Raw genomic sequence first — 23,144 nt, forward strand, 5'->3', positions numbered from 1 at the left:
TCTTTTAAGGAAAGGTTGATTAGAGTGCAGGACAGACATGTCCCTGTGAAAATGAGGGATAGAAATGGCAAGATTAGGGAACCATGGCTGATGGGTGGAATTGTGAGACTAGCTAAGATGAAAAAGGAAGCATACATAAGATCTAGGCGACTTAAAACTGATGAAGCTTTGGAGGAATATCGCGAAAGTAGGACAAATCTCAAATGCGCAATAAAGAGGGCTAAAAGGGGTCATGAAATATATTTGGCTAACAGGGTTAAGGAAAATCCCAAAGCTTTTTATTCGTATAGGGGCTGGTTTAGCTCACTGGGCTAAATCGCTGGCTTTTAAAGCAGGCCAGCAGCACGGTTCGATTCCCGTACCAGCCTCCCCGGACAGGCGCCGGAATGTGGCGACTAGGGGCTTTTCACAGTGACTTCATTGAAGCCTACTTGTGACAAGCGATTTTCATTTCATAAGGAGTAAGCGGGTAACTAGAGAAAGGATTGGCCCATTCAAAGACAAAAGAGGGAATTTATGTGTGGAGTCAGAGGAAATGGGTGTGATTCTTAATGAGTACTTTGCATCGGTATTCACCAAGGAGAGGGACATGACGGATGTTGAGGCTAGGGATGGATGTTTAAATACTCTAGGTCAAGTTGGCATAAGGGAGGGGGAGATTGAGTATTCTAAAAGGCATTACGGTGGACAAGTCCCCAGGCCTGGATGGGATCTATCCCAGGTTACTGAGGGAAGCGAGGGACAAAATAGCTGGGGCCTTAACAGATATCTTTGCAGCATCCTTGAGCACGGGTGAGGTCCCGGAGTACTGGAGAATTGCTAATGTTGTCCCTTTGTTTAAGAAAGGTAGCAGGGATAATCCAGGGAATTATAGACTTGTGAGCTTGACGTCAGTGGTAGGCAAACTGTTGGAGAAGATACTGAGGGATAGGATCTATTCATATTTGGAAGAAAATAGACTTATCAGTGATGGGCAGCATGGTTTTGTGCAGGGTAGGTCATGTCTTACAAACCTAATAGAATTCTTTGAGGAAGTGACGAAGTTAATTGATGAGTGAAGGTCTGTAGATGTCATATACATGGACTTCAGTGAGGCGTTTGATAAAGTTTCCCGTGGCAGGTTGATGGAAAAAGTGAAGTCGTATGGGGTTCAGGGTGTACTAGCTAGATGGATAAAGAACTGGCTGGGCAACAGGAGACAGAGAGTAGTGGTGGAAGGGAGTGTCTCAAAATGGAGAAAGGTGACTAGTGGTGTTCCACAGGGATCCGTGCTCGGACCACTGTTGTTTGTGATATACATAAATGATCTGGACGACGGTATAGGTGGTCTGATTAGCAGATGATACTAGCAGATGATACTAAGATTGGTGGAGTTGCAGATAGTGAGCAGGACTGTCAGAGACTACAGCAAAATATAGATAGATTGGAGAGTTGGGCAGAGAAATGGCAGGTGGAGTTCAATCCAGGCAAATGTGAGGTGATGCATTTTGGAAGATCTAATTCAAGAGTAGACTATACGGTCAATGGAAGAGTCCTGGGGAAAATTGATGTACAGAGAGATCTGGGAGTTCAGGTCCATTTTACCCTGAAGGTGGCAACGCAGGTCAATAGAGTGGTCAAGAAGGCATACAGCATGCTTGCCTTCATTGGACAGGGTATTGAGTACAAGAGTCGGCAGGTCATGTTACAGTTGTATAGGACTTTGGTTAGGCCACATTTGGAATACTGCGTGCAGTTCTGGTTGCCACATTACCAGAAGGATGTGGATGCCTTGGAGAGGGTGCAGAGGAGGTTCACCAGGATGTTGCCTGGTATGGAGAGTGCTAGCTATGAAGAAAGGTTGAGTAGATTAGGATTGTTTTAGTTGGAAAGACTGAGGTTGAGGGGGGGGGGGGGGCTGATTGAGGTCTACAAAATTGAGAGGTATGGACAGGGTGGATAGCAACAAGCTTTTTCCAAGAGTGGGGGTGTCAATTACAAGGGGTCACTATTTCAAGGTGAGAGGGGGAAAGTTTAAGGGAGATGTGCGTGGAAAGTTTTTTACGCAGAGGGTGGTGGGTGCCTGGAACGCTTTGCCAGCGGAGGTGGTAGAGGCGGGCACGATAGCATCATTTAAGATGCATCTAGACAGATATATGAACGGGCGGGGGACAGAGGGAAGTAGATCCTTGGAAAATAGGCGACAGGTTTAGATAAAGGATCTGGATCGGCGCAGGCTGGGAGGGTCGAAGGGCCTGTTCCTGTGCTATAATTTACTTTGTTCTTTGTTGTTCTATCATGGCCAATCCTCCTAACCTGCACATCTTTGGACTGTGGGATGAAACCAGAGCACCCGGAGGAAACCCACGCAGACACGGGGAGAAGGTGCAGACTCCGCATAGACAATGACCCAGCAGGGAATCGAACCTGGGACCCTGGCGCTGTGAAGCCATAGTGCTAATCACTTGTGCTACTGTGCTGCCCTAGTTTTCACTGTATACGTATGCACTTTTCACTATACTAATACATGTGACAATAATAAATCAAATCAAAGATAGTGACCCAGAGCCGGGATCGAACCCGGGCCCTCAGCGCATGGGCTACAGTGCTAACCACTGTGCCCTCCATTTTGTTCCAAAATTAGAGGGAAAACCATCATTTTATTTTCTGGGGTAGTTTCAACATTTATGCTTTTTAGTTTGCATACAAATCTGTATGAGGTTTGATTTGTATGGAGAAGAGAGTTGATTCCAGTAAGTTGTAACAGTAACTAAAATGCCATTATTTCCATCATTACCAACCAGTATGAATCTGACATGTAAAGGTGTGGTTACACTGCAGCTTTAGTATCATTATAGAGATCCGGGTTTGATTCTCTGGGTCACTGTCTGTGCGGAGTCTACACGTTCTCCACATGTCTGCGTGGGTTTCCTCGGGCGCTCCAGCTTCCTCGCACAAGTCCCGAAAGACGTGCTTGTTAGCTGAATTGGACATTCTGATTTCTCCCTCTGTACCCGAACAGGTGCTGGTGTGTGATGGGCATTTTCACAATAACTTAATTGCAGTGTTAATGTAAGCCTACTTGTGACACTAATGTTAAGTCTGGAGTAAATGCCCCAAGTTGGTGGTTTGTTAAAAAACACCATATCAGCAATTTTAAATGTTGATTTGGAGTCCTGACCAAAAGTAGCTGTATTTGGGGTGTCAGACCAGCCGGAACTGAGGACGGGGGTGATAGGTGGATGCTTTGGCTTTTGCTTCATTATTGGCTCGGCGGCGGATCCTGCTGAGTTGGAGACAAGTGGCACCGCCCAGTGCCACAGCATGGTTGGGTGATTTAACAGAGTTCTTGTATCTCAGGAAGGTTAAGTTCACGGTGAGGGGAGTGATTGATGGGTTCTATTGGAGATGGCATCTGTTTATATTGCATTTCAAAGATCTGGTCCCTGTTAGTGGGGGAGGGTTCTGGTTTTCATAGAATATACATTGCGGAAGGAGGCCATTCTGCCCATCGAGTCTGCACTGGCTCTTGGAAAGCCCTCCCCACTTAAGCCCACACCTCTATCCTATCCCCGTAAACCAGTAATCCCATGTAACCTAAGGGCAATTTAGCATAGCCAATCCATCGAACCTGCACATCTTTGGACTGTGGGAGGCAACCGGAGCACCGGAGGAAACCCACGCAGACACAGGGAGAACGTGTAGGCTCCACACAAAGTGACCCAAGCTGGGAATCGAACCTGGGACCCTGGAGCTGTGAAGCAACTGTGCTACCGTGCACGCGGTCAATTGGGATTTGATGAGTGTTAAACCTAACACAAATATTTTCAAAAAAAATTTGGAGTATAGCTTGGACACTATTGAAGTTTAAAGTGGTGTGACTTTTTTTTGAACTGTGACACTTCATGGGCTATAGCACTTGGGCAGTGCAAAGTTGAATGAACAAGTGCTCAGGGATCACTCTTGCATACTCGGCATTAAAAAAATTATATGGTTAATTTAAATGTTGAAATCTCTGGGAAGGGAAATTAATCAACTGAAATCAAGTAGTGAAAATGGAGTAATTCCTGTACAGAATCCCTTGCAATTACTTGTTGCAGACTTGGCACAGGTTGCACTTGTGCTCTTAGTGTACTCTATTTTTACCCCACTAGCAGTAACACTTAGTGTAATGTTCACAGCTTCCTTTCAATGAGCATTGCCATGAAATTGTATAAGTGTTTTTATGAAGTCATTGTCAAGGTTCAAATCTTTTTTACTTGTTTTATACCAGATTTTAAAATAATAATTGGAGGTGAATAATGGAACCTGGTGGCCTTAATCCCAACTTTCTCCTTTCACGCCATGTAGCAAGTGATGGTGTTTGACAGATTTGCAAACATAAATACTTAATTCTTTGCTATGGTCAATTTGATGGGAGGGAAGTGACATGCTTGGGCTATTGGAGAAAAGTTGCCTAATGGGAGCCATTTTGTAGTTAGGTTTGGACTTTGAATTTGCTTATTTGATTCCTCTTTATGGCTTCAAGACTCGAGGTAAATCTGGATTGGATTGGAATTTGCAGAATTTGATTTAGAAAACGATCATTCAATTTATCTGAATTTTCATATTCTGATCAAGATTTTTTTTTTTTTTTAAAATAATTTTTATTGAATTTTTCAAAATACAAACATTTTAACCCCCCCTACATTTACATTTAAATTATAACAAAACAAAGTCAAACCCCCCCTACTTAACAAGAAAAAGAAAAAGAATCCCCCCCCCCCCCTACCCGCGCATCCCCCCCTCCCCCCCCCCCCCCCCCGCCGGCGAACCGACAGTCAGACCAACTTATCATTTCTAGCAGCGTCCTCGGGCAGGCCTTGCCCGTGCCACCGCCGCTACCGTACTTCCTTCGTCGTTTTCCCCCCTCCCCCCCCCCCCTCCCCCCCTCCCGCCCTCCCCTCCCCTCCCGGGTTGCTGCTGTCATGGCCTCAGTTTCTATCTCTGATCCAAGAGGTCTAGGAAGGGTTGCCATCGCCTGGAAAACCCCTGCACCGACCCTCTCAGGGCGAATTTGATCCTTTCCAATTGGATGAAGTTTGCCATGTCGTTTAACCAGGTGTTAACACTCGGAGGCCTTTCGTCCCTCCACTGAATCAGGATCCTCCTCCGAGCCACCAAGGACGCAAAGGCTAATATTCCAGCCTCCCTCGCCTCCTGTACCCCCGGTTCCACCCCAACCCCGAAGATCGCAAGTCCCCATCCTGGCTTGACCCTGGACCCCACCACTCTCGACACCGTCCCTGCCACCCCCTTCCAGAACTCCTCCAGTGCCGGACATGCCCAAAACATATGTGCATGATTCGCAGGGCTTCCCGAACATCTAATACACCTGTCTTCACCCCCGAAAAACCGACTCATCCTTGTCCCCGTCATGTGGGCTCTATGCAGTACCTTAAATTGAATGAGACTTAGTCGCGCACATGACGACGACGAGTTAACCCTCTCCAGGGCGTCTGCCCATGTCCCGTCCTCTATCTGTTCCCCCAGCTCTAACTCCCACTTATCTTTCAGCTCCTCTACTGGTACCTCCTCCACCTCCTGCATAATCTTATAGATGTCCGAGATCTTCCCCTCCCCGACCCAGACCCCTGATAGCACCCTCTCACTCACCCCCCTGTCGGGGAGCGCGGGGAACCCCGCTACCTGTCGTCTGGCAAATGCCTTCACTTGGAGGTACCTGAACGTGTTCCCCGGGGGGAGCCCAAATTTCTCCTCCAGCTCTCCCAGGCTCGCAAACCTCCCCTCTATAAACAAGTCCCTCAGTTGTCTAATACCCGCCCTCTGCCAGCTCTGGAATCCCCCTCCTGTGTTTCCCGGCGCAAATCTGTGGTTCCCTCTTAGTGGTGCCCCTATCAGACCTCCCACTTCCCCCCTGTGTCGCCTCCACTGCCCCCAGATCTTGAGGGTGGCCGCCACCACCGGGCTCGTGGTATACCTCGTGGGAGGGAGCGGCCATGGTGCCGTTACCAGTGCCCCTAAGCTTATGTTGCCGCAGGACGCCCTCTCCATGCGCTTCCAGGCTGCCCCCTCCCCTTCCATCATCCACTTTCGTACCATCGATGTATTTGCCGCCCAGTAATATCCGGAAAGGTTGGGTAACGCCAGCCCTCCACTATCCCTACTCCGCTCCAAAAAGACCCTTCTAACTCTCGGGGTACCATGTGCCCACACATACCCCATGATACTACTCGTTACCTTCTTGAAAAAGGCCCTGGGGAGGAAGATGGGCAGACACTGGAACAAAAACAAGAACCTCGGGAGGACCGTCATTTTAACTGACTGCACCCTCCCTGCTAGCGACAGCGGCACCATGTCCCACCTCTTAAACTCCTCCTCCATCTGCTCCACCAGTCTGGAAAAGTTCAACTTGTGTAGGGTCCCCCAGTTCTTTGCCACCTGCACCCCCAAATACCTAAAACTTTTAACTGCTCTTTTGAAGGGGAGCCTCCCAATTCCCTCCCCTTGGTCTCCCGGGTGTATTACAAAGACCTCACTTTTCCCCAGATTTAATTTATATCCCGAAAAATCCCCGAACTCCGCTAGTATCCCCATTACCTCCGGCATTCCCCCCTCCGGGTCTGCCACATACAACAACAAATCATCCGCATAGAGCGAGACCCGATGTTCCTCCCCTCCCCTTGTCAGTCCTCTCCACCCCCCTGAACCCCTCAGTGCCATCGCCAACGGCTCAATCGCTAATGCAAAGAGTAAGGGAGATAGGGGACATCCCTGCCTAGTACCTCGATGGAGCCCAAAATATTCTGACCTCCTCCCGTTTGTTACCACACTTGCCATCGGAGCTGAATAGAGCAGTTTTACCCACTTGATAAATCCCTCCCCAAACCCAAACCTTTCCAACGTCTCCCACAAGTATTCCCACTCCACCCTGTCAAATGCCTTCTCCGCGTCCAGCGCTACCACTATCTCCGCCTCCCCTTCCACTGCTGGCATCATAATCACATTTAACAATCTCCGAACATTTGTGTTAAGTTGGCGTCCCTTCACGAACCCCGTCTGGTCTTCATGGACTACCCCTGGCACACAGTCCTCTATCCTGGTTGCCAGGACCTTTGCTAACAGCTTGGCATCTACATTTAAGAGGGAGATAGGCCTGTAGGACCCGCACTGGACCGGGTCCTTGTCCCGCTTCAAAATCAAGGAGATCAGGGCCTGCGACATTGTTGGGGGCAGAACCCCCCCCTCGCGCGCCTCATTGAAGGCTCGCACCAGCACTGGACCCACCAAGTCCACAAATTTCCTGTAAAACTCCACCGGGAACCCATCCGGCCCCGGCGCCTTCCCCGCCTGCATCTGGCCTATCCCTTTAATTAGCTCCTGCAGCTCTATCGGCGCCCCCAACCCTTCCACCAGCTCCTCCTGTACCTTTGGGAACCCCAGTTTGTCGAGAAAGTTCTTCATTCCCCCTCTCCTCTTCGGCGGTTCAGACCTATACAATTCCCTATAGAAGTCCCTAAAGACCCTATTCACCTCTTGCCCCTTCTGCACTACATCCCCACCCCTCTCTCTCACTCCCCCAATCTCTCTGGCTGCATCTCGCTTACGAAGCTGGTGTGCCAGCATCCTGCTCGCCTTTTCCCCGTACTCATACGCCGCACCCTGCGCCCTTCTCCACTGCATTTCCGCCTTCCTAGTGGTCAGTAGGTCGAACCTGGCCTGCAAGCTACGCCGCTCCCTTAATAGCCCCTCCTCTGGCGCCGCCGCATATTTCCTATCTACTTCTAGGAGCTCCCCCACCAGCCTCTCCCTTTCCTGCCTCTCCTTCCTCTCTCTGTGTGCCCTTATGGAGATCAGCTCTCCTCTAATCACTGCTTTCAAGGCCTCCCAGACCGTCCCCACCTGCACCTCACCTGTGTCATTCGTACCCAGATAGTTCTCAATGCCCGTTCTCACCCTTCTGCACACCTCTTCGTCCGCCAACAGCCCTACATCCAGGCGCCACAACGGGCGTTGATCCCGCGCCTCCCCCATTTCCACGTCCACCCAATGTGGTGCATGGTCCGATATCGCAATGGCCGAGTACTCCGTGTCCTGCACTCTCGGCATCAGCCCCCTGTTCAATACGAAAAAATCGATCCTAGAGTACACTCTGTGGACGTGGGAGAAAAAAGAATACTCCCTCGCCCTAGGCCTACCAAATCTCCATGGGTCTACCCCTCCCATCTGCTCCATGAACCCCCTTAACACCTCTGCCGCTGCCGGCCTCCTATTCGTCCTGGAACTCGATCTATCCAGCCCAGGGTCTAACACCGTATTAAAGTCCCCTCCCATGATCAGGCCCCCTGCCTCCAGTCCCGGGATGAGGCCCAGCAGGCGCCTCATAAAACCCGCGTCGTCCCAGTTCGGGGCATACACATTTACCAGTACCACACTCTCTCCCTGCAGCCTACCCCTCACCATCACGTACCTGCCCTCCTTGTCTGCCACCACCTCTGCCGCCACAAACGACACTCTCTTTCCCACCAAAATCGCCACCCCCCGGTTCTTGATATCCAAGCCTGAGTGGAACACCTGTCCCACCCACCCCCTTCTCAGGCGGACCTGATCTGCTACCCTCAAATGAGTCTCCTGCAGCATTGCTACATCAGCCTTCAGTCCCTTCAGGTGTGAGAAGACCCTTGATCTTTTGACCGGCCCATTCAGCCCCCTTACGTTCCACGTGATCAATCGGGTCGCAGAGCGACCCGTCCCTACTCCCTGTCGATTAGCCATGTCTTGTCCCTTGCTCGCCCCGGGTCATCCCTTCTTTTCTGACCCGCTTCCCATAGCGATGGCCCCCCCCCCCCCACCCCCCCCGGCTCTCCCCTTCTCGTCCCTGGTCTTTCTAGCAGCAACCCGGTGTCCCCCCCCAGTCCCCCCCCCTTCCCCCCCCCCCCCCCCCCCCCCCCCCTGGCTAGGACCCCTCCTAGCCGCGATGTACCCCACATCGTACTCCCGAGAGTCAGCTGGTCTCCGCTGACCCGGCTGCTCCTGCCACATTCCGACTCCTCCCGGTTCACCCCATCTGCGCCCGTGAAAGATCCCCTTAAAACCCCCGAGAAAGACCCGCATAATCAACCCGCTCCCCCCCGTCCCGTCTCCCCAACTTAACGATATAAATACAAATACCCAATGGCAACTAAATACATAAATACTTAACTACATACTTAAATAACAAAATAATTAACTAACTCTCAACTAACCGCGTGCCCAACCATCACCCTCCATCAAGCAGTATAAATAACCGCAGATAACCATAACCCGAAAAGAAAAAAAAGAACCAAAAAACCCCCCCAAGCACCCAAAGAAAAAGGGTAGGAGGGGTAAATAACTAAGGGAAATTGGAAACGGGAGAAAACACCCCATAAGAAGCCAACGACCCACAATAGAGATTTCAACAGTACAAATATACAGAAACACCCAACAACTCGAAACCTTCAAAATATTCAGAAAAGTCAACCGTTCGAGAAAAAACACCCCAAACACTCCACGAAACTGTTACCCAGTTCCGACCTGGCCTGAAAAAGAAAAGGGCCACTTGCACAATCAAGAGTCCCCCGGCGGCTACGACCGCCGGTGCTCCCAGGTTTTAGTTCGTGTCCAACTTTTCCTCTTGTACAAAGGTCCAGGCCTCCTCTGGGGACTCGAAATAATGATGTTGGTCCTTGTAGGTGACCCACAAGCGCGCCGGTTGCAACATTCCAAATTTGATCTTTTTCGCGTGTAGCACCGCCTTTGTCCGGTTGTACCGGGCCCGCCGCTTTGCCACCTCCGCACTCCAGTCCTGGTACACCCTTACCGTCGAGTTCTGCCACTTGCTGCTTTTCTCCCTTTTAGCCCACCTCAGGACTTTCTCTCGATCACTTAGCCGCTGGAACCGCACCAGCACCGCCCTCGGGGGCTCGTTTGCCCTAGGCCTCCTGGCCATGACCCGGTATGCCTCTTCCAATTCCAGGGGCGCCGGACCGGCCCCTTCCCCCATCAGGGAGCTCAACATCTCCGCCACATATCCCGGGAGATCCGACCCCTCCAGGCCTTCTTCCAGGCCCAGGATCCTCAAATTTTTCCTCCTCATCCGAGTGTCCAGCTCCTCGAAGCGGCTCTGCCACTTCGTGTGGAGTGCCTCGTGCGCCTCCACCTTTGCCCCGATGACTGTGGCCTCCTCCTCCCTCGCGGCCATCTCCTGCTGCAGATCTTTAATCGACGCCTCTTGGATCGCCTGGGCTCCCACCAACCTGGTGGCCGTCGCGTTCATGGACTCTAAGAGTTCCACTTTCATCTCCGTGAAAAAACGGAGGAGAGCGGCCTGCTGCTCCTCCGCCCATTTCTTCCACTCCTCCGGTGCACCGCCGGCCGCCATTTTGATTTTCTTCCCCCGCTTTTTTTGGGGAGCTGCTGCCGTTTTTCTTGCCGCTCCACTCCGGGTACCGACCATAAAATCGGTCTAGTTCTCCTCAGGGGACCTTCCCCCACCGGGATTCGTTTTTTCAGCGCCGTTGGGGCCCTCCAATTGGCCCAAAAACACCCTTGTTGCAGGAGCTTCCAAATGTGCGGCTTAGCTAGTCATAGCCGCAACCGGAAGTCCCTATTCTGATCAAGATTATTGGTTTGATATGCTATGGGACATGCTTGTGCAAATATCATAGAGCTTTGACCAGTAATAGCCAAATTCCTTCTTGCTTCTATGAAGAGGAGAGAAATTCTTGTTCACATTATTATGGTTTTGACTGGACTGAGTTATTTCATAACCTGAGTCGAGAAAGATCTTATTTGAAATATGTGATCCCTATTTTGCCCATCACAATTATTTCTCTCAAGCACCCCACTTTCCCATTGCTGTTCACGAGTTACATTGCCTTGGTGTTATTGGGAAAGGCGTAATTAAAGAGTTGTGGTTTTGTCTCTAGCTAAGCCATAACTGTCAGTTTGCGGTCTGGCACTAATATTCTAAGTCCAGATGTATACTCTAGTATAGTGAATGAGACCCCCAAGTGTTTGATGTTTCCAAACCAACAGCTTTCATAAGTGATTTCCTTCATCAGACTTTGTTCTTTCTCTAAAATAGGCATTATCTGAAGCTGTGTAGCTTGTGTTTTCAAGCAGAAACCTTTTGGCGTTTTGACTTGGTATATGTTTCCATATTTCTCCATTACCATCAAAATGGTAATACTGTCAGTAAATGCATCTATATCAGCAATGTATAATTTAAAGACATTATCTTGGACTTTCAGTGGTCAATTAAGTTAGAGACTACATTTTCTTAGCAAATATCTCCCCTTCCCATCTCTCCTGAAGATATCAGCTCCATCCCAGGTGGTGGTGCGCAGACAGCGCTTTCCATCTAGTATCTTCCTCGTGTTATCCTTATTCGTGTGCATGACTTGATGAGTGAGTCTCATCAGAATATTTGAGTAATCAGGACATCGCACAATTGTGTTCTCACGTGCGCACTTACATTACACGTACTCACAAACAGTGTTTTAAAAATTTCTGTGTCTCATTCTGTATTTGCCCCTACTACTATCTTCCCAAATACATGGTTATCGCAGAGATCAGCTAATTCATGACAGACCTAGTACTGAATTCAAAAAAAGCTTGGTTTCAATGGTTTAACTGCTCACTGAGCTGATGGGGAGCTGTAAATTTAAAATATGCCCAAAAAAAATCACTTGATTTTAAACACTGACTTGTAGTCCCAATATCTCTGGCCTAATCTGAACAGTTATAATGCTGTTACGTTCATCTGACAGACATTGTTTGAACCTGGGACATTAGAATAGGAGTGTGCTATAATATAAATAGAAAATACTGGAAAATTCAGCAAGCTGAGTAGCATCTGTGAAGGGAGCAGCAAAGTTCATGTTTCCAGTCCATATGACATCTTCAAAACTGGAGTGTGGTGTCAGGGATATGCTGTTCTGCATTTCAATTAATCATGGAATCCATTTTCCGTTGCTCCATGCCCTTATAAGAACACACAAACCAGTCTTATTTCTGTTTTGAAATCTTCAATTGACCGAGAATCCATAGTCTTTTGGGGAAAGAGTACCAGATTGTTACGAGCATTTGTTTGAAAGGCAGCTTTCCAGGTTCACTCTAACGCCTAACTCAAATTTCAGGATTATGCACTCTTATTTTGAATTCCATCACAGTTCCTTGATAGAAACATACATAGAAAAATTGAAGCAGGAGCAGGCCATACAGCCCTTGAGCCTGCTCCGCCAATCATTACGATCATGGCTGATCATCATATTCAATACCCTGATCCTGCCTTCCCCACCCATATCCCTTGATCCCTTTAGCCCCAAGATCTATATGTAATTCCTTCTTGAAATCACAATGTTTTGGCCTCAACTACTTTCTGTGGTAGTGAATTCCACAGATCCACCATTCTCTGGGTGAAGACACTTCAGTCCTAAAAGATTTATTCCTTATCCTCAAACTAAGACCCCTGGTTCTGGACTTCCCCTGCCATTGGGACATTCTTTCTAAATCTAACTTGTCTAATCCTGTTATAATTTTCTTTTTTTTCTCTTTTTAAAGTATATTTAAAGTACCCAATACTTTTTCCTCGAAGGGGCAATTTAGTGTGGCCAATCCACTTAACCTACACATCTTTGGTGCGGGGGTGAAACCCATGCAGACACGGGTAATGTGCAAACTCCACATAGATGGAACCCGGGTCCTCTGTGCCGTAGGCAGCAGTGCTAACCACAGTGCACCATGCAGCCCCTTTCTGTTTACATACCTACAGAAACTTTTACTGTCTATTTTTATGTACTTTCATATTGTATTTTCCCCTTAATTAATTCCGTGGTCCACCTTTTTAAAAAAACTGTTCATCCTTCGGTCTGTTTCTTTTTCTTGCTAATTTGTAAGCTTCTTCTTTGAATCTAATACTATCTCTAATTTTCCATGTAGACCATCGTTTGGCCACTGTCCCCTTTCTACTCTTGAGCTTCATAGGAATAAACAACTTTTGGAGTTCACCTATTTGTCCCTAAAGCCAGTGCCTGCTCACGGTCATTCCTTTAAGTAATGTTTCCCAGTCCATCATAGTGAACTCTTGTCATACCATCATAGTTACCTTTTATTGAGGTTCAGTACCCTGATCTCAGAATCAACTATCTCACCAACCACCTTGATAAAGAATTCTAACATATTATGGCCACTCGTCCCAAGGGTTCTCTCAACTAGATTGCCAACTAATCCTTTCTCATTGCACAATTCCCAGTCCAAGATGGCCAGTTCCCTTAGTTCCTCCATGATCTTGCATACTCATGGGACTATACACCCAAGTTTATGTCACTTGTCCCCATAATTTAATCCTTCAAGTTCTGGTATTTTGGTGAATTCGCACATCATCACTTCCATGAAGTGCAATGCTCAGAAGTGAATGCAGTACCTCGATGGTTGGGTGGTCCTGGCCCAGGGCCTCCAACAAAAGCATTAGTCTTTTTTCTCCAAGTCTGTGATAAATCAATTCAAGCATTTTTTCAAAATAAGTTTAGCATACCCAATTCATTTTTTCCAGTTGAGGGGCAATTTAGCATGGCCAATCCACCTACCCTGCACATCTTTGGGTTATGGGGGTGAGACCCACGCAAACACGGGGAGAATGTGCAAACGTCACACGGACAGTGACCCAGAGCCGGGATCGAACCTGGGACCTCGGCGCCGTGAGGCAGCCATGCTACCCCCACAATCTTGGTTGACTTAAGTGGATTAAAACTAAATCCGAATAGAGGAGATTTTAAGATGCTAGTATTGAAAAAGGGTGATCTAGTTGATGTAATGCTATTCTTTCAAGTTTAGACCACAAGATGTTGGAGCAGAAGTAGTCTGCTCCATGATTCAATGAGATCATATCTGATCTAATCCTCAACTTCACTTTCCTGCCTTATCCCCATAACCCTTGATTCCTTCACTGATTAAAAATCTATCTCAGCCGTGAACCTACTTAACGACCTAGTCTCTACAGCTCTCTGCGATAAACAACTCCACAGATTCACTACCCTCGGAAGAAATTCCTCCTGATCTCTGTCTTAAATGGGTGACCCCTTACTCTTGAGATTATGCACTCTGGTCCTAAACTGTCACATAAGAGTTAACATCCTCTCAGCGTTTACCCTGTCTAGCCCCCTGAGAGTACTACATGTCTCAATAAGAGTGCCTCTCAATCTCCTAAACTTCAACGAGTACAGGTCCATCCTATTGAACCTCATAATAAAATCCCTCCACACCTGAGGTCAACCTAGTGAACCTTCTCTGGGCTGTCTCCAATGCCAGAATATTTTTTTTTGGATAAGGGGGCCAAAACTGTTTATAATTCCAGGATGTGGCCTAATTAGTGCTTTGTATACTTTTTGGAAGACCTCTCTATTTATATACTCTATTCCCTTTGAAGTAAAGGCCAACATTCCATTTGCCTTCCCTATTACCTGCTGAATTTGCATGCTAGTTTTTTTGTGATTTATGCACAAGGACCCCCAAATGTACTGCAGGTTTCTGCAGACTTTCTCCATTTAAATAATTCAGCTCCTTTAGTATTCCTATTAACGTACATAACGTCACATTTTCTTGCATCATATTCCATCTGCCAAGCTTTTGACAACTGCGTCCATATCTTCTGTCGACACTGTCATCCTCACCACTTGCCTTCCCACCTATTTTTGTGTCATCTACAAACCTGTCAGTAGTACACTCAATTCCCTCGATTGTTTAAAACCTTGATATTTTTCTTTGCAGGAGATGTTTTGGAGGCACTGCTTTGATTTATTTTTCAGAACTATAAAAGCTTGATTGATTAAGAAAGATCATAATACAAATCCAAAAATACTGAACATGCATTAAATCCATCCACTCAAAAATTACTTTAAGTATCGCAGTACGGTTAACTACCCTTCTGTAATCACAAGTCCATATACTTGCATTTCAGTGACATTGGTGATAAATGTGAAAATTGTATCCCTACTATTAATTTTGCAGTAGTTTGTTACAGCGGTATTTACTGCATTTTGATCTTGACTTGATGTAGTTTCCATTTCATTTTTTGTGATGTGGGCAATATTTGAAATGCTGTTTATGAAGCAGCTAAGAGCCATACAAATGGTGTAAGTTTATACTTTCTTTCTCTACAGGCTCCAGAGTATGTTCCTGAAAAAGTGAAGAAGGCAGAAAAGAAATTAGAAGAAAATCCATATGACCTTGATGCATGGAGCATTCTCATACGAGAGGCACAGGTTTAGTGAAATAGGGTTATGTTTGTTTATTATACAGTTCAAAAATTTGCACAGTATGATTTTTAAAACAGTTGGTTGAAATTGCCTCTTACTGAGATGACTGGGAGTAAAGCATCAAAAGCTTATCATTGCATATTTTTAAATGCTGTAAAAAAAAAAAAAAAAAATTAAAAAAATATTATTTTTAATGGTTTTTACTTTTAGAACCAACCCATAGACAAAGCGCGGAAGACCTATGAGCGACTTGTCACCCAGTTCCCAAGCTCTGGCAGATTCTGGAAACTATTCATTGAAGCTGAGGTTAATACTTTTTTCTTCTCAATTTCATAGGTTAATTTTAAAGTAACATTCCCTGCTCCATGAAGTTCACACCAGTGAGTTATATTATACAATCATTTTAGGTGAATATTCAGACTTTAAAAGCTAAAGGTGGCCGGGACTTAATATTTGTAGATGCAGACTGTATTTCATGTAGGGATTTAAAACATTTTTAATGAAATTTTAATGTGTGGGCCTATTGCACACCAATGATTGTTGCATGTTGGAGTTGCAACAACATTAAAATAGTCTTTAATGGTATCTGATGTGCTTTGGCCTTTTATTCAGTTGTCATGTGTCTCTTTATTGCCTCCCGTGTCATTTCTTTAGAGTTCCATTTATTCTGTTCACTCACAGTATCTTGTATTTAATAGTATACGGCTGAGGCATTTTATTTGCCAAAGAGATTCTTAACCTTTAATAATATTGTTTGTTTAATCTTTATTTCTGTTCTAAGACTAGCAATGTTCTAATCAGCCGACAACTATCTAGCCTGATTTTCTTTTATTTTAAGTTTTTAATGAAGTAATTGCTTTAGATACCCATTTGCCAGACACAAAATCAAAAGGTTATGTCATTGAATGTGTCTTGATGTAATGTAATGAAATGAATGCTTTTAAGTAACATATTAAAGCCCTGGCTTAATAAACTGGTTAAATAAACAACCTTTATACCGTATAGTTGATATTGCAGTTGTTTGTCATTTCTAATTTCATGAACATTAATGTGTTTGAAGAAATTGAATCTTGAGACCAGGTCTTAACATAAATTATTGCTATTTCAGACGTAGTCCATACTGACTTTCAGCACCAGTTCCTTGCTGTGTGAGATTGTTTTAGTGTAGAACATTGTCTAGTTTAAAACAAGATTTTGTCATGCCATGACATTTCAGCTGTCACTGTTGCACAAAAGTCTTTGAGGAGCAGGGTCTTAACAATAATGTAGGTCATCTATTAACATGATTCTTTTATGAGCAATTTTGTTGTCCTAGAGGCAGTCTCTGTCTTGAATGATAGTGCATTGCCCATCATCAACCTGTCATCACATACAGGATCGAGACTAACTTAGTCGTTACAAATACAAACTGATCCTTCCATCGTGTCATAATTTTAAAAAACTAAGTCCAGGCATATTTCCAGTTTATTTTTAGTACTCTGAAATGCATGCAGTCTTCACAAATCTGATAAGCAGGAGTGCTACTAGGATGTTATCACATTGAACAGTAGTTTATTGGTGAGATTCATACTTTGGCTATAGCTCTCATCAGGTAGATGCAATGTTAATGTAGCAACCTTGCAATAATATAACATTTATTTCCTTTTTAAAGTTGGAAAAAGCCTCCCAGCTGTAATTTTACATTCAAATTTTTCTTTCTTTTCACATTGCCTGTTCTTTGTGTTTGTACAGTAGTCTTCCTTTATTCATCTGGCATTTGTGTTTTTATACACTTATCTCCAATTTTCTCTGTTTGCTTTATTATGTTCCAGGGTTCTGACTTCCCCTGTATTTTATTTGTAATCTTTTGAATTGGATAAATCTCAGTTCTGTCAATCGATTCGTTCAGTTTCTTTTTTGCTTATGACCGTTGCAGCCCCACAGATTTGGTGAAGCTTTAGTACTTGAAACATTCACCATATGAATGGAGGTCTGTGGTTCAATTTGAGTTTCTGTTCTGAATTGAGCCAAGTGCAGTCTGGGGCTGAAGATGATCGTGTTGCACGAAAGAGAACACCTACCCTTGAATGGTGCCTAATCACAGCAATGTGCCATGATTTTTTTTTTAAACTGCGGGGAGGCGGGGGGCATAGGTTTACCTCGGCCGGATTGGGATCAAACCCCTTACTGTCGCTGTTAATCTGATCCACACAGCAGCTGTCTAGCCAGTTGAGATAATCAGCCTTCCATAAAGCTCATTAGGAAACTACAATTAACGGAATGATTAATACTGGAAAATAGTGTGAGATATAAAATATTTTGCAGGCATTTAAGATAGTAAATTCAGAAGAGGGTGAGAACCAGACTAGTTTTAATCTGACCAATTGTCCAAACAATCCCTGTCATAAATAGAGAATTATTTAAAGTAATAGCCGATGTCCAGGACTGTTCTCTGGGTATATTTTATGTAAGCCGTAACTTAGGAATGTAATTTGTTTAAAGTAGAATTGACCTGCTTAAGAATAGCATAACATTCAAACTAATAAATTGCACCTTGCATTTTTTAATGTTATATACTCATTTCCTAGATGCATGTTTGATTCTGTAACACAAGATTACAGTAGGTTCTATCCACTTTTGTTTTACACTTTCCTTTCAAACATACCCACGTTGCTCCCAAAGACACTGCCTTGTGATGGGATATAATTCCATAAGTCCTTCAACGCCTGACTATTGGAGAGTCTTGACTGAATATCCTACAGATACCATTCTGAAGCCTGGTCTTGACATCACCAGATATATCTGCACATGTATTACCCAGCAAAGGCCACTGGAATTTTTGTCTATTCTGGGGTGCCAGCCCACAAAAATTAACTTGCACAGACACCTTGGGAAGCAGCAGCCACAATAAATTGTACAGTTTAATAAAAATGATAATGTGAGTTTATGTTTGTGATTTCCTGGTGGTGCGCTCCTAATTGCAGCAAAGCTGATAATTGCTGTAAGTGACTCTCCGCACTTGTACTGTCTGGCCACTTACAACATGGCACATCAGCACAAAAGACATTTGTGGGCAAGAAGATGGAAAGAAGAAACACTTTAAACAATATTGTACAATGGAGTTTGCTTTTTAGAAGTTAGATAATTCCTCTATTTTGCATCTTGACTGTAAACATTTGAGAATTTCATTTTCACCTCATCTCGTTGCATACCTCTATATCTTAGACCATCACCGTGCAGAATTTATTGAAAAGCAGTTATCAGATGCATTTGCACAGAGAGCCACATGGGCACATTGGAAGGCTTAATTTGTAATATCTGTTCTCGTACCCTTGCCAGCTGAGTGTTTCAGGTAGCATGACAATGGGTTTGCATTACTTGCAAGACTGCAAGTGAAGGTATCCAATGATTCCTAGAAAGGAGGAAGTAGCAGTAGGAGATTGGGTGCTTTGGTAGTTAGTAACACTTGTTTTTCACCGTGTATGTTTCCCCTTCTAGCTGGATGCAAGTCCAGCCTAGAATATGGTGAAAGTTTTCTCCCTGTCAGTTTTAATGAGTTCAAGTGGGATCATTTAGTTTGTCTCCATCAAGTTCCAAATAGGAACTGGTCCTCGGCATATAGTGCCTATAATTTGCTATTAAATTAGTAACCTGAATGACTGGAATAGAAAAATGACATTTCATGTAACTGTAGTACTGTTCTGCAGGTTGTGATAGAGGCAATTATTTGAGACTGAAGTGTATCCTATATTTGTCTGTTCAGTGTCAGCTGTGGATCAATTGGTAGCACTGAATTCATGTTGAGGATTCGTGTCCCACTCGTGACTTGAACAAAAATATCAAAGTCAACACTCCAGTGCTGAGGGAGTACTGAGCTAGGTGCTATCTTTCTGATGAGCGGTTAAACTGGGGCACTATCTACCCCTTCAGGTGGATGTGTAAGATTCCACAAAATTTTGAAGTTGATTGTGGGTGTGTCCTGGCCAATATCTGTTCCTCTATCAGTAGATGATCAAAAACAGATTATCTGGTCATTATCACATTGCTCTTTCTGGGAATTTTGTTTTGTGAAAATCGGTTGCTGTATTTCCCATATTACAACCATGACTATGCCTCAAAACAGGCAAGCGCCTTGATCTCCGGTAGACGTGAAAGATGCTATAGATCTTTTTATCTACCCTAGAATTATTTGATGTAGAAAGTGGGATGATATTTCATTTTGCAGCAGTGATACCCTTTCCCATGAGAAGAGAAACAAATGTGGGCAATTTAAGAGGTTTTTTAAAACCTTCAATGTGTAATTGACATGCAGCACAAAACGTTCTGGATCACATTGAGTATAGGATCATTTTTTTTGATGAACTTAAGTGACAATTTGTTGTTTCAAGTTATTTCAACTTCATACCATTCAACGACCACACCCGGTTGTTTTCTATTAACTAAGAACTAACTAGATGTTCTAATTTTTATCAGCAACTCTGGAACAGAAGGAGGCCTTGCAACTCCTACATAGATTCTTTGAGGTCATGACTGATCTTTACCTACATCCATCCGCCATGGCTCTTTAAACTTTGGCCTATCAAAAAAAAATTAAATCAGTTTTAAAATCTCCAGCACAAACAACATTTTGGGGAAAGAATTCCACATTTCCACAACCTTTTGTGTGATGAAATGCTTCCATTCATCACACTCAAATTACCTTGCTCTGTTATCCTTCGTTCCCGCCAGAAGAAATTGGTTCTCTTATCAATTCCTTTAATAAACTTCTCAATTAGATGACCCGTAATCATCTGTAGTCAAGCAAACCAGATCTAGTCTTATGTAAAATGCCTTGGTGGTTGAAGCATTTTAACCTAGCAGCCATTCTGGTGATCTTTGCTGCTGCCCCTCTAAAGCCTTAGATGCAGTGTCCAGAACTGAATTCTGTATGCTAAATGCGGGTTAACTATAGTTTTTTGAAACAACTTAAACCTGTTTTTAATTCCAATTCCTTTGGGATAAAGAGCACCATTCCATTAGCTGTTTATTTTGGTACCTGTCCACGAGCGTTGGACTTCCTTGTTCCTTTAGTTCCTGGTTTCACCATTTAGAAAATACTTACCTCTATCTTGGTCCAAAGCCTTGGCATTCCCACAATTCCATCTGCTGCAGTGTTCCCCAATCACTTGATCCATTTCAACTTCCTGTTTCCCTCTATTTACAGTTCACATAACTTGGTGTTATCAGCAAACTTGGATATGTATATTTCTCTTTCTTCATCTAAGTCATTCCTCTGCTGTCAATTCATTGGTACGAGCCTGAAATTGCTTTCAGAAGCTCCTGCTGTTTTGATTTATTCAGTACTATCGTCTCCACTAAGCTGACAGCAATGAGCAGGTGTCAATATAATTTTGAGTAGTAAAATCTTGTACTTGTACCAAGGGCTAAGATTTGATGGCTTTAAATTTACTGAATGCGTCTTCCTTGGTTTCCATTGCGTAGTTATTTTCAGAAAATGAGAAAAGCTGGAAATTCACACAATATTCTTCAATGCATGCACTTGTTTGGATGAAGATAGTGAGGAAGAACTTTGAATGCAAATACATTTAGCAACTGAAAGATCAGACCATAGTCTTCCATCTAGACCCCTGTCTACGTAACATTTTTTAGACACTACGTAAGAGAATGGGAAATGGGAGCAAGAGTAGTCCAGATGACCCCTCTGCTCCATTAAATAAGATCATGGCTGATCTGATTGTTGCATTAACTTCACCTCAGCCCCCCCGCCCTCATAAATATGAACAAACTGTATAACAATTGTGGTTCTGTTTTTTTGAAAATCACATGCTTTTCGTTGCATGAAGCAATCAGTCACAAACTTGCATTAATTTGGTTCCGAAATATCTCTTTTATTTTACATTTTCAATTTTTGCAGAATCCTTACTGTCAACTTTTGCTGGGCTTTGAACTATCAATACCTGAAATCTTCATGGTTATGTACTTAATTGATTATTGTTTCTTGGACTAATCCTGTGATACATTTATATATCTTATTAAAACTACTTGCATTGGTGCACACATCCTGACGACAAAACCTTGCTTTATGATAAATTTTAGTCACTTTTACTTGCCAATATGAATTCCAATGTCTATATATACAATGGGATTTGCTTGTGTAAACCTGCCATGCTGTAAATTATACTTTTTTACCAGCGGTCACGCTTTACTTACTGTAGTGTCTGTACTGCAGACACACGCCAATGCTCCAACCAACTCTCCTTTCTGCTTCCCAAATTGCTGTAAGTTGCTATTTAACTTTATAAATAATAAAATAAAAGTATCTCAAAATAAGGACAATGTATGATGTCTTATTAAAACTGGTACATCTTTGTGCCCTGGTTCAATTATCTCCCATCCTAGATATAACCTTTCTTCACTTGAAGAGCATATTTGGTATTGTCTCCCCTTGTATGATGTCCCAGAATATTGATGAATACAATAGAAAATTTCTGCATTAAATACACAATGGGTTTGTCTTTCACTGCCCTCCACTACCCAATGATTACATTCCATGTTTAATTCTTCTGAAGATGTAGATAAGGGAATCATATTTGTTTTAACTTGTCTAAATCTTCAGAAGTCAATTGAGCTGACTAATTTTGGTAACATATTTGCTTTCTTCCTATGTCACCCTCGGCTTGCATTTTCTGCTAGTTCATTTCTATGCCTTCTGTGGACTGGATATGAGATTATCAGATACAGTAGGTTGCAATTCAGCTGGGTTAATGATTAATTTATTTTTGCCTTACCTCTTCTTATTTGCACTGATAAAATTAGCAAGACTCATGGGAAAGGCAGTGGTTTCTTAAGTGCAATTGTAGTGTTGCAGGACTATCCCAACAAGTTTTACACCAATATTCAGAAAATTTGGTTATTAGGGTATATATATTTGGTGTTTTTTTTAAAAAGTAACTTGATCCTCATATCATTTATGGTCAAAACATTTGCAGCCCTCGTATGGATGAATTGGAAAATTTAATTTGAAGTGTTATCCAAGAGCAATGGGAATTCAATTTATCCATTTTTAAATTCTGTTGTAAAACGCTAATTTGTGCTGTCCAGATTCTAAAAGGAGTAAACCTCTTTTGCAGCTATTTTTCTCATCTGATTACTTGTTCATGGTGGAATCTAGGATGCTTTCCATATACTTTGTTCAGATTATAATCCACTGATGCAACACAATTGATCGGTCAGACTCTGGCCAGCAATGAATGTTGATTTTCATGATCAGTTTGTTCCACGTAGAAAAAGACAGGAAGATAAAATAAATATAAATTATAAAAACATTGAATCTGAAATAACAAAATAGAAATATATTTGAGATCTCTCAGGAAGAGGGTCAGAAAACATTAGCCCAGAATTTCCTGGATGCATATCATTATCTATGATGTAAGGTTTGTTATGTCCCAAGGGATAAATGAATTGTGATATTAGGGCATTATAATTTCTTCGCGCGCCATAATTTCCTGAACTTTGTGCGTTTGCACCTATATCCATCTCTTGCCAAATCTGCAAAATTGGTTTGTAGCCAAGTGTAATAATTGTGGCTTCTTTGGATCTACCCAAATTCTCTCTCCTACACAACAGAGACTTGGAAATAATGACATCACTGAATTTTATTAGTCCGAATAATTGATTCACATCATCTTTAATTCTTAGCTATAATTATCAAGATATTGCTTTTTATTGCATTGAATATAATGTGCACAGGCCAACACGCATCAATAGTGAAAGTGAGGAGTAAGGAGAAATTTGTTAGGGCTCTTTTTTGGGTCCAAAACGGACAATGTTTGCGGTGCATGCAAAGGCTTGAGCCAAAATGAGCTTATTCTAAATAGTTCCTATGAATTGAAGCAGCATGCCAGTTCT

General features: G+C 43.7%; 1 protein-coding gene across 10 annotated transcripts in view; it reads left to right on the forward strand.

Annotated features, from left to right (window-relative positions):
* The window catches only part of cstf3 (cleavage stimulation factor, 3' pre-RNA, subunit 3), a 221,347-nt gene that overhangs the window by 81,991 nt on the left and 116,212 nt on the right, over positions 1-23,144 (forward strand). For 8 of the 10 annotated variants that reach the window (XR_005461905.1, XR_005461906.1, XM_038807813.1 and 5 more), the window contains exons 11-12: positions 15,162-15,263; positions 15,468-15,563. Coding sequence is in view for 8 of the 10 variants with exons in the window: in XM_038807813.1 (XP_038663741.1) it covers positions 15,162-15,263; positions 15,468-15,563 (198 nt within the window). In the remaining 2 variants the exon portion in view is untranslated. Of the gene's footprint in view, positions 1-15,161; positions 15,264-15,467; positions 15,564-15,593; positions 16,262-21,150; positions 21,536-23,144 lie in introns of those variants that run through there. The other 2 variants (XM_038807812.1, XM_038807814.1) reach the window with 2 other exon arrangements.

This window comes from Scyliorhinus canicula, chromosome 9 (assembly GCF_902713615.1).
Source record: "Scyliorhinus canicula chromosome 9, sScyCan1.1, whole genome shotgun sequence".
NCBI classification, from domain to species: Eukaryota; Metazoa; Chordata; class Chondrichthyes; order Carcharhiniformes; family Scyliorhinidae; genus Scyliorhinus; species Scyliorhinus canicula.